This window comes from Taudactylus pleione, unplaced genomic scaffold (genome assembly GCF_031769625.1).
Source record: "Taudactylus pleione unplaced genomic scaffold, aTauple2 ptg000546l, whole genome shotgun sequence".
NCBI lineage: Eukaryota > Metazoa > Chordata > Amphibia > Anura > Myobatrachidae > Taudactylus > Taudactylus pleione.
In genome coordinates this window covers 61,691-73,853 of record NW_028284948.1, presented here as the reverse complement: position 1 = coordinate 73,853, position 12,163 = coordinate 61,691, and the positions used below count along the sequence as shown (strand labels likewise).

Below are 12,163 nucleotides of genomic sequence, written 5' to 3'. Positions count from 1 at the left end.
TCTGAAAGGCCCCAGAGGCTGCAACACCACTAAGCAAGAGGCATCACACCATGAAGACCAAGGAGCTCTACAAACAAGTCAGGGACAAAGTTGCTGAGAAGTACAATTCTGGGTTGGGTTATAAAAAAATTTCCATATCTTTGATGATCCCCCGGAGCAGCCTCAAATCCATCATCATCAAATGCAAAGAATATGGTACCACAACAAACATGCCAAGAGAGGGCCGCCGACCAAAACTCACAGACCGGGCAAGGAGGGCATTAATCAGAGAGGCAGCACAGAGACCAAAGCTAACCCTGAAGGAGCTGCAGAGTTCCACAGCAGAGACTGGTGTATCTATGCATGTGACCACAATAAGCCGAACACTACATAGAGCTGGGCTTTATGGAAGAGTGGCTAGAAAAAAAATGACTACTTAGTGATAAAAATAAGAAGACATGATTTGAGTTTGCCAAAAGGCATGTGGACGACTCCCCAAATGTATGGAGGAAGGTGCTCTGGTCAGATGAGACTAAAATGTAACTTTTCGGCCACCAAGGAAAACTCTATGTCTGGCGCAAACCCAACACATCCCATCACCCCAAGAACACCATCCCCACAGTGAAACATGGTGGTGGCAGCATCATGCTGTTAGGATGTTTTTCAGCAACAGGGCCTGGGAAACTGATTCGAGTCGAGGGAAAGATAGATGGTGCTAAATACAGGGATATTCTTGAGCAAAACCTGTTTCAGTCTGCCTGTGATTTGAGACTGGGACGGAGGTTCACCTTCCAGCAGGGCAATGACCCGAAGCATACTGCTAAAGCAACACTCAAGTGGTTTAAGGGGAAACATTTAAATGTGTTGGAATGGCCTAGCCAAAGCCCAGATCTCAATCCAATTGAGAATCTGTGGTCAGACTTGAAGATTGCTGTTCACAAGCGAAAACCATCCCACATGAAGGAGTTGGAGCAGTTTTGCCTTGAGGAATGGGCAAATATCCCAGGGGCAAGATGTGGCAAGCTCAAAGAAACTAATCCAGAGCGACTTGCAGCTATAATTGCTGCAAAAAGTGGCTCGACAAAGTACTGACTTTAGGGGGGTGAATAGTCTTCTGTTATGTTGTTATGGTGTCCTAAATGTTGTTTGATTCACAATATTAAAAAAACACAACTTCACAGTTGTAGGCATGTTCTGTGAATGAAATGATGCACACCTTCAAATAATCCATTTTAATTCCAGGTTGTGAGGCAACAAAACATGATAAATGCAAAGGGGGGTCAATACTTTTGCAATGCACTATATATATATATATATATATATATATATATATATATATAAAATATATATGAGGGATAAGAGAAAGCACTCAAACAGTGGTTAGCAAGGGGGTGCATGGTCCTAAACAAAATTCATATGCACACTCACTTTCCCGGCAATGAGAAAAGTAAAAAAGGACCAGCACTCACGTTTAGATGATCAAGAATTTATGCGTATAGTCATAAATGATGATTTACACCAGTGGCTGCTGTAAATCATCATTTATGACTATGTAAATAAATTCTTGACCATCTAAATGTGAGTGCTGGTCCTTCTTTACTTTTTTCATTGCTGGGAAAGTGAGTGTGCATATATATATTTTTTTTTTATTAATTTAATATGCTATAGTTTTAATGTAGACAAAAATGCTCCATTTTACTAATAAAAATGTTTTCTCCTGCTTCAGCAATCACCATGCTGCTACTGCCTCTTCTGCCGCTGTCCTTAAACATGCAGTAACTAGCTTCCCCATTCTTTGCCTGGGGAAGCTATCGCATTAGATCCGCTGCAATTGCCACTGCCGGCTGCAGGGAATAATATATAGGGAAAATCCTTAAACGCGCCAAAAACTATAGTTTTTGCCAGATTTAGGGATTATCTTCATTTGATAGGCCCTTCGGCCTGTTACCCACTGGCATTAAGACTGCAGTAATAATGCCTTTCATCCTCAATAACACTAGTAAAAGCATGATTTTTAACATCAGTGGGAACCTTGTCTTCATTGGCTGACTAATTTTGATTAGGGCAGGTACAATGAATTGGAAGTTCTTCCCATTTAATTTGTGAGCAATGCAGGAATAACAATGATATAGGTGTCACACAATTCTAGATGTATGGATTAATGGAAATGTACTGCACAAGTAAAATAGTGTGGACATTTACATGTAATCATCCAAAATATGTAAGTCCACATGCATATGGCCTCATGCATTAAGATGGTTACATAACTCCCCAGTGACTTCTAACAGCTGTATATGACACAGCTGGCACATTATCCAGTATAAAAACTTGTAAACTAGAACTTTTGCCTATAGGCAGCTTATGAAGCGACTGACAGCATAGCATGTCCTCATCAACAGTCAAACAACTCTTTTTACAAAATTATTAACTAGTCACATGCCTTGCATTATACAGCATTAAATAAAATATTAGCGCTACCTAAAACTATACATGTAATAAATAACAGTATAAATAAATATAATAAAGCTAGTTTCTTTAAACAGGTTATGCTGTTTTGTGTATAGTTCTATTTCATCCATACTTGCCTACCCTCCCGATTCGGCCGGGAGCTTCCCAAAAATCAGCTACCGCTCCCACCCCCCTGAAAAGGCAGGCAAGCCCCGTCCTGCGATTACAATATAAACCCTGGCAGCGGGCAGGACGGTGATGCGATTCACGCTGAATCGCATCATTATGGCTCCGTCCTCTGCCTTACAATGCCGAAAATCTCGCCACTGTGAAGAGGTGGCGTGGCCACGATGACGCGATCATGCACTCATGCCCATGCTCCGCCCCCAATGAGTCATTGCCGCATCACGGCCCCTTTAACCACAACACTCCCCTACCCCCATTCCCTGCTGTGAAAGCGAGATGGGAGCTAAAAGTCGGTAAGTATGCTTCCATCCTGAAATGAAGTCTGAAGTGTCAGCCATGTTACAAGCAACTGTGTTATAACTAGAGATGTGCGGGTGCGGTTCTTACAGAACCGACAACAACCGAATTCAGGGCTTCAGAGTCGAGTCGGAAACCCTTTGGGGTACCAAGACGAGCAGAGTCCCGGTTCGGATCTTCCTGCAGTCTGGAACTTGGATTTAAAAAGCGAACTCGGGTTTTGGACTGCATGCTAACAGGTCAGAATTACATAATTTTAGCGTTTTTTTTTTTTTTTAAATACAGATTCAAAACCAAAGCCAAAACACGTGAAGGTGGTTTTGCAAAACCAAAACACGAGTCGACAGCAACTGATTCCAAATGCAAATGACACCCCTAGAATCAACTCCAGACCTTTTACCTGCTTAATTGATAATGAAATAACTAGCCCACACCTCTCCATGAAATAGCTTTTGAGTTGATAGTCCCATTACTTTTGGCCCCTTAAAAAGTGGGAGGCACATATAGAAACCGTTGTAATTCCTACACCATTCACCTGATTTGGATGTAATTACCCTCAAATTAAATCTGAAAGTCTGCAGTTAGAGCACATCTTGTTTGTTTCATTTCAAAGCCATTGTGGTGGTGAATAGAGGCCAAAATATGAAAATTCTGTCAATGTCCCAATATTTATGCACCTGACTGTAAATCCGGAACCAAAACCAAAACACGGGTGCCAGCGCACATTTCTAGATAAAACACTTAAAATTGTGCAAGAGTTCCCCGGAAGCGAGAGGGATGCTACAATATAAGAATTTTAAATATCACTTGCATTGTAGGAATAGGTAATGCAGAAGCACAGCTGTTTTTCTTCGTTGATTTTTACTAAAGTGGACTACACATATAAATCAGTGACGTGTGGTGAAGTCAATGACTGGGGGGGCACACATGGAGATTGGTCTGAGTGCTGGGAGCCTGTCTCACTGTAACTCTACCCTCACTACATTAAGCTTCAGTGGCCATTGATTCGCCTACCTGCATTACTGTGTCTTCTCTTGCTGCTGCTGACTGAGTTCCGATCTCTAAACACTGCAGTGCACTTCCTGATCACATGCAAGGTGTCCATCAGTGCCCAAGGTATGCCCCCATACTCAGAGGCATGCCTCTAGTAGCTCTCTTTCTGTGCAGCTTACTCCCTGTGGTGTGGCCCCACCCCCAGCTCTGCAAGCAGTGTCTAACTATACAGAATGAGCTGGTTCTGCCTCATCTCTCGTCTCCCTGCAGTCCCAGGGAGCTACACAAAGCTGGTGAGTGTTAACTATAAAAATGATTACAATAAACAAAGAAGTTGTTTATAAGTTATAAATATCTTCTTTGTATTATTCTACACATTTTTATACCAAATCTCAGGAGTATGACAGGGGAGGCTCAGCCTTCCCTGCCTACCCTGACTGCACGTCCCTGATATAAATGCAATACAGGATTTAGCTTATATAGAGCATTTGTACAACTAATACCTTGTTCTTGACAAGGACAGGATGTTGCATGACCTCTTTTATTAGTTCTATGTTAATGTTACACACACAAAAAACGATTGTGTTTAGTGGTTATTATGTTGAGGATTGTTTAGCGTATCACCTAAAAATCAAAGAGAATGGCATGGTTTATATGTATCTGACCAATAGCAATGTATTCTTGGAGACTAATCAACTGTGTGTTATGTAGGTTGGGCTGAGATACCATTGCAGTGTTATGTGCATACACTATGATGTAAAATTGTGTATCATGTCAATTTAAAGAATTGACATTCAAAACTATTTAATAAAATAGAAATTAAGGTCTGAAATGTGCATGAAACCCTATGGTAGCTCTAATTTACAACAGTTCATTACATTCCACATAAATATTGTCAACGGTAACATTAAAAAAAGATTGTGGAATGGCTTGTAGCAATGCATTGTTATTTAATATGCATGGCTCGGCAAAATGACTGAATTTTAAAAATAATCTGAATACCTTTGCTCATGAAAGTGTGTGTGCATCTTGGCTGACCAGAGGCAGTGACAAGGCGAAATTCCGCAAGCCCTTCTGTGTTTTGTTACTATGGCAACAATAAAAGTTTGAGACTACAAGACACACAAATCAGTACGTGGACCCATTTGACCGTGTTTATTGTGGACAAATTATCTGACACAAACTGATCTCTATTTAAAAATAAAAATGATACAATATTAAAAAAAGTAACCAAAGAAGTCACAGCAAATACCACTGAGACACTACTTTGTGCTGAAGGCTCAAGTCATCCGCACTGAAACTAAGACTAAAGAGTACACAGTATTTGTTTACTTTTAGTGTTTGAGATATTACTTGGGCATTAATCATTTTGTGATATTACGGCCTGATCGGACGACACATCGTCTAGCGTGTACCTGGCATTAGGCTACAGGAATTGAAGAATTGTAAATAAACATACTATTAGGTTTGTAGTACAAGAAGTGATTTTAGGGTATCAGATGTTGAACAAAGGTTTGGGATGCAGAGGGTTACTTGGTGTAATACTGTAGCTATGATTGGCCATAAAATCAGTGTCTTTTTGTGGCAGTACACACTGGTATACAGTATTGGTACCTTTTTTTTTTGGTCTGAATTTTACATTCTATACAACAGTTGCACAAACAGAAAGAAATCAGCAAAATAATGTCAGAAATTAATAAAATTAGTATCCGCACACTTATCCGGAGTCTGGAAGCTACTATAAACCTTGTATCAACTTTAGGTGAGTACCAGCACCTTGTTTCTGAGTAATGGCACTGCATAAAAGATCTATCATGTTGGGCCAAGTGACAAGGTATTAGGGACAGCTAATGCGGATCTGTGTGTCAGCATGGGTCATGGGCTCTGCTCACTCAGGATAAAGATGTAGTAATGGCAGTAAGTGGAAGATGCATATAGCAGTGTGTATGTCATTTATATACTGCATGGAGCTGGTGCAAACACAATACAAGGAAACCTGTCTTACTCTAATGAAGTATTCTAATAACTCATATAAGGGAAGGCGATAAGAGTGCCCTAGTACAGTAGGGGGTATAATGGAAGGAGAGAGAGTGCACTAATGCAGTAAGGAAAGGAGATAGAGTGCAGTAGAGCAGCAGAGGGTATAAGGGAAGAAGACAGAGTTCAGTTGAACAGCGGAGATTGAGAATATAAGAGAAAGAGATAAGAGTATGAAGGTGATGAGAATGCGGTAGTGCTGTAGGATTATGAAAGGAAGGAGATAAAAGTGCACTAGGCGGTTGTTCAGTATGAACAGAAGTAGATAGAGTACAGTAGTGTAGTAAGGGCTATAAAGGGAAGGAGATAGAGTGCAGTAGTGAAGTGGGGGTATAAAGATAGATTGCAGTAGGGGGTATAGAGAGTGCAGTATGGAGTATAAGGGGAGGCGATAAGGTGCAGTAGTGCAGTAGGGGGTATAAAGGGAAGGAGATAAAGTGCAGTAGGGGATATAAAGGGAAGGAGATAAAGTGCAGTAGTGCAGTAGGGGATATAAAGGGAAGGAGATAAAGTGCAGTAGTGCAGTAGGGGATATAAAGGGAAGGAGATAAAGTGCAGTAGGGGATATAAAGGGAAGGAGATAAAGTGCAGTAGTGTAGTAGGGGATATAAAGGGAAGGAGATAAAGTGCAGTAGGTTAGTAAGGGGTATAAAGGGAAGGAGATAGAGTGCAGTAGTGTAATAGGGGGTATAAAGGGAAGGAGATAGAGTGCAGTAGTGTAATAGGGGGTATAAAGGGAAGGAGATAAAGTGCAGTAGGTTAGTAAGGGGTATAAAGGGAAGGAGATAGATTGCAGTAGGGGCTATAGAGAGTGCAGTATGGAGTATAAGGGGAGGCGATAAGGTGCAGTGGAGGGTATAAGGGAAGGAGACAAAGTGCAGTAGGGGGTATACAGCAGGCAGCAGTCTCTCACCCTTGATAATCTCCGCTGCGCTGATCAGCTCCTGATTCTCCATCCCTGGCTCACAGGGAGAGCGCTCCTTCTCCGGGCATCGCCCTCCCCGGTGATCCTGCCGCTGTCCCGTTACACTCTCAGGTTACTCCCCCCGTCCCATGGTTTCCCTCCTCCCGTGCTATCTCTCCCCCCAGGTCTCTGCTCTACCTCTCCCCCCAGCCTCTACACTAGTCTCCCCTGTCTTAAAGTCGCCCGTCTTGGTAACCGGCAACCAATCCCAGCACAGGCCCCGTTACTAAGGCTTTGTTCCGTCTGACCAATCAAGAAGGGGAGGGGCGTGCCCAGACTGTAACCCTTACCGTGCCGCGCCGCAGCCATCTGCCAGGACAGGGCTAATGACAGTTACCTCATCTCAGGAACCCAAATTATATGTTATTAGTAATAGACAAGGAATTATCTATCACTATACTTTCTATTAGTCACAATATAGAACAGATATCGCTGATAATTCCGTCATTTCACAATCGTAATTATAAAATAGTAATTACACGTTATTTACAGCATAGGAGCCAGCTTTGTAGATGAGCTGCTGCATATATTTTGTATTGATACTAACCTTGTCTATGCATGACACTTTTCAGTCATAATGGTATCTATATACCAGTGATGTGCGGTCAGGTGCGGTAGAGTTCAGTATACTTCACAGTTTTGACAAAAATTATAAGAAAAATGTATAGAAAATATTCTATTATTCTAATATTTTTTATAGTCAAAACTCTGGAGTAAAAAGTGTATGGCAGGTGAGGCACTGCCTCCCATGTCTACCATTTCCGCACATCCCTGATCAAAACCAGCACTATATACTCATACTTGCCTACTTGTTTCTTTCTCTTCCCAGGAGAAGACCGGATAAGAGAAGCGGGAGGGTGGCGATGGGGGGCAGAGCCTGAAGAGTCACGCCATTAATCCCCGCCCCTCGTGGGAAATTGCCGCAATTGGCTCGAATTTACATAGGAGGCGGGGCCAAATAACGCAATTCATGAAGGATCGCGTCATCAAGCCCCGCCCCCTACACGGAGATCCGCGATCACTGCGGAAATGCTCCCCATTGGGCAGAAATGCAGGAGAAATGCCTACCCTTCCGGAGGTGCGGGGGGGGATTACCCAAAAAATCGTGAGCATCTCGCAAATTCCAGGAGGGTAGGCCCGTATGTATATATTGCTGCGCCTTTGTATAATGCCCACATGAACCCTCAGTTCAGATATAGGTATCTGTAAATCTGGCTCAGATACTAGCTAGTGACTCCCCAGCCATCTACCTTACCGCACAGCACTGCATGTATAGTATAATATAGGTAAGTGTCCTTTCCTTTTCTGGCAACGCTATTTGTAACTTGCTCTACAGTTTTCGAAGATACTAGGACACAGGATTTAAGGCTTTTTCCAAGACAGTAGCCATGTAAGGCTTTTAATGTTATATAAAAGTGTTCAAATGTGCCCAATTAGCTGCCCTACAGATATTCCATGTAGACACATGTGAAAAAGATGCCCAATATGTGTCTGTCTGCTTCCCTTGTTGAATTGTCTCTAACCTTGTGAAAGATTTTTCTCTGCAGATTTGTATTTTAGTCACCTTCAAAATGCATGTAGCAACTGTTCCCAGAAAGGGTACTTTATTCTTTCTTAATAATTTTTTTCTCAAGACTTCTTTCATCTCTACCAATGATCGAGGCTACTGAGAGTCAAGGTGCCAACCCAGGGTGCATGTAAAGGCTAATGGGTATGTCCGCACCCTTACTATACAACCACAGCATTCTTTATTGGTCCACACCGACACAAGTCACATTCCCTGCTTATATTCTGGTTCTGGACTGTGGTTAGGCAGATTAGGTCCCCACCATAACCTCCCTGGATCCAAAGATAGACCAGGGTACTCTTTACTCCTTCTTTCTTGGCGCCCCTAAGTGTGTCCTGTTGAGGTATCAGTGACAGAGGAAAGTGGCCAGCCAAATTATTTCTTGATGATCAAGAATTGAAGAATCCACTTTAGGTGGAACGTCCTGCATCAGTCACTTTTTTGACAGCAAAAAAATAATGTATATCCATCTGTTCCAATTTCTGGTACCAATAACTTTGACAGAAAATTATGAACTTATTTTATCTCTCCGGACGCCATCACGTCTTCTTCAAGCATCCTCCATCCCTAAACAATTTGCGTGAAGTAATGAAGATTTGAAGCTGATTTGTTCCTTTATGGGAAGCGTCTGTTGAGCTGAGCTGTAATATATTTGTACCTCCATGGAAGAACTGACTTCAAATTTTCTATGTCACTATCTGTTTAGCAAAGTTATGCTCCCGGTACCACATAGTTTTCTGATGTACTGAACTGTAACTACACTGTCTGGAGTTTGGCTGATTGACTACAAACAATGTAAACAAATCAGGAGCCTAGAAAACTGCACTCTTTTATATAATACTCAAAGGGAACATTGTCCAAATCAATGGCCATAGACATCCTCCCCACACATAGCCTGATTCTGAGTTGTAGGCAATATCGATGTTGGACGCAGTTGAGTTACTACTTTCTTCTGTGCATGCATCTAAGTCGCACTGCGCATGCGTCCAGAGTCCATGCATCCAGAGTCCATGCGCACAGAGTGGCAGGTGCATTTGAGACGCGCTGTGAGGTGGCTAGTCAGAAGCACAGAGATGGTCTGTCTTATGGGTGTGATATGGGAGTGTTGCAGGCATGTCGCTGAAGTGGTTGAGAACTCAGACGCATAATTGTTCAGATTGGAGGCCATACTCTGAGGAATAAACAAAAAAGAGAGTTCAAAGCGCTGTCAGATGTCTGAATTTAATTATATAAAAAGCTATAAGAAACTTGATATTAATAGTTACATAGCAATTACATCAACATAAAACATATAATACGATAAAATAAAATTTCACTTATAACAAAAAATCAGTCATGATTAATATATGTCTGCATAAAATAAAAGAGAAAAACAGTTGGGCACTGTATTGCCAGGTAGTTGAGTCCTAAATAGATTATAACACAGATATTATTCTGTATCCACTTATGTATACAAATTGTGTCCAGTGTTTCTTTGATTGTTAAAATTGACACATCTTAAGTTTCATAAGATACTTTGTATAGAAAGATATTTGACAAGCTGGATGTGCTGAAAATCTCCAATTAGTAGTGCAGACTCTCATTCAGTCGTCATTATCTCTGAAATAACGACATGTGTGAGATGGTAACTGTTAGTTTTTGTATCTAATACATGAATTCTTGTGTCACAAAGAAAAATATTTTCAAAATTAATATATCTGATGTTGTAAGGAATAACTGAACATTGTTACAGTCTGCCAGTTAACAAGTGTCCTGCTTTCCCACAGTACTTGCACTTAATATATAGTGCTTATCAGTAGTGAAAAGAGTCAAATGACTCTGTTTTTGCTTTCACCGTTGTTGCTACTGATTTGCGGCAAACATTGTGCACAGCCGCAGGGTTTAGAGGGCAGTGATAAGTATTAAAATATATAGTATCTCACCGCCGTTGTTTACTCTTTCATGGCACAAGTTGTATTCAGCCTGGGATGTTAGTGGCAATGTTTCCCCCAGCTGCCACTCTCCGTCTGTGGCTCCAAAAGTGGAAAGCCCTGTGGGATATTGACAGTGTTGACCGGTCAGCACTTCTGAGCAAAGGAACAAACTGGAAGAGGTCTCTACGCATTTCTCCGCCTCCAAAAGTATCAACGGCTTCCTCAGGAGACAATAGTGCTTCCTCAGGAGACAATGCGGCTTCTTTTCTCCCTGTACTTTTATACACTGCTCAGGCACTGTACCTTGCTAGTCAATCAACAGGTGGTGCTCGCTCCCCCATAGAAGAATCTGCACCTAGCATGGAACTCGTACAAGTTTCAAAGGTGCTACCGATGGTTGCATCTAGATGTGCACTAACCTGTATTTGAGCATCTAAAGATGCTCAAAGTGGATGTCTCAGTCCTTACTAATTCAGTCGCACGCTTGTACACTAGCCAGGTAAGGGCTTGTAGTGGCTTTTGCATATAGTCGCAGCAGCATTACTGGCAAAAGACGCACACAGGAACACTGCAACATGTGACTGAGAATATGCCCCACAATGAGCTTCCCAGTCTTTCATACTAGCATCTGATATAATTAAAATCCATTCCCTTGTCCAAAATGTCATAGTTTTCCACACTGTACTCTCTCTCTCCTACATTTTTTACATTTTTGCTACATTACATCCCTGAGACAAATCGACATGGTTCCATTTTTATTTTTACATAAAATACGCTTGTAACCTTTTCTGATGCCATCTGCCCTATTTGACTTTAATAGTGTGGTATCAGGAAGGTTATTATTTCCTCAGTGACTCCAATAGCCTTCTCTGGATTTCTCTCTTTTTCTACTGATTAATACAAACGTTTTTGTTTGGAAGCGATCATATTATTTTTACTATGTAAAACAGAAGGGGAGGATCATCATCTAGTTTGCTGTTCTTACCAGTAATAAGGCAAATAAACTCCTTGTTTTATGGCTCATACACACTAGACGATGTATGTATGAGCCGATATCGACAGTGGCGGGCCGACATCGGTAAGCATATACACACTTGCTGATGTCGGTCACAACGAACGATGGTGGGGGGCAGCGGGGCCATGGCATTGTTAACGATATCCCCAGATTTGGCTGCATGTACAGCTGAATGGGAATATCGTTAACAACCCGCAGTATCGTGCATCATCGATCATTCAGTGCATACACACTGGACGATATGAACAATATATATAGTTGAACGATAACGTTATTGGTCATATCGTTCACTGTTATCGTCCTGTGTGTACGGCCCTTTAGAACCATCTGAACTGCTTCATCAATTTCCATGCATGAACATTCTTCCATTTGATCACTGTGGGAGGGCAATTTGAACAAGATTTTTCAGAGAGGGCAATCGTGGAAGACTCAAAATTAAATCATCATAATGATGTATCAAATGTTTGAGAGGGACAAAATGGAGAAGTTGCCCATAGCATTTTATAGATTGTGCTAGATAAATGAGATTTAGAAGCTGATTGGTTGCTTTGGGCAACTTCTCCATTTTGTCCCTCTCAAAGGCTTGATACCTCTCTCCTTTAATCTTCAGAATCCAGTTTGTGAACATTTGGGATCATATGAAGGACTTGGTATCTATTCCTGATGTTACCATACATGTGCGTCGGCCATTGCCGGGTAGGGTTTTGGAGGAACACTCTCCTAGTAAGTTTTGTGAATGTAACCCATAGGCTACAGCCAGTAGC

At 41.6% G+C, this 12,163-nt stretch overlaps 1 protein-coding gene across 4 annotated transcripts in view; it reads right to left on the bottom strand.

The window, feature by feature from the left end:
• Positions 1-7,019, bottom strand: part of CDC14A (cell division cycle 14A) — a 109,827-nt gene extending 102,808 nt beyond the window's left edge. For all 4 annotated transcript variants that reach the window (XM_088451291.1, XM_088451293.1, XM_088451289.1 and 1 more), the window contains exon 1: positions 6,854-7,019. In XM_088451291.1, the coding sequence (XP_088307417.1) occupies positions 6,854-6,896 (43 nt within the window). In that variant the 5' untranslated portion in view covers positions 6,897-7,019. The remainder of the gene's footprint in view (positions 1-6,853) is intronic.
• Positions 7,020-12,163: the final 5,144 nt, after the last annotated feature.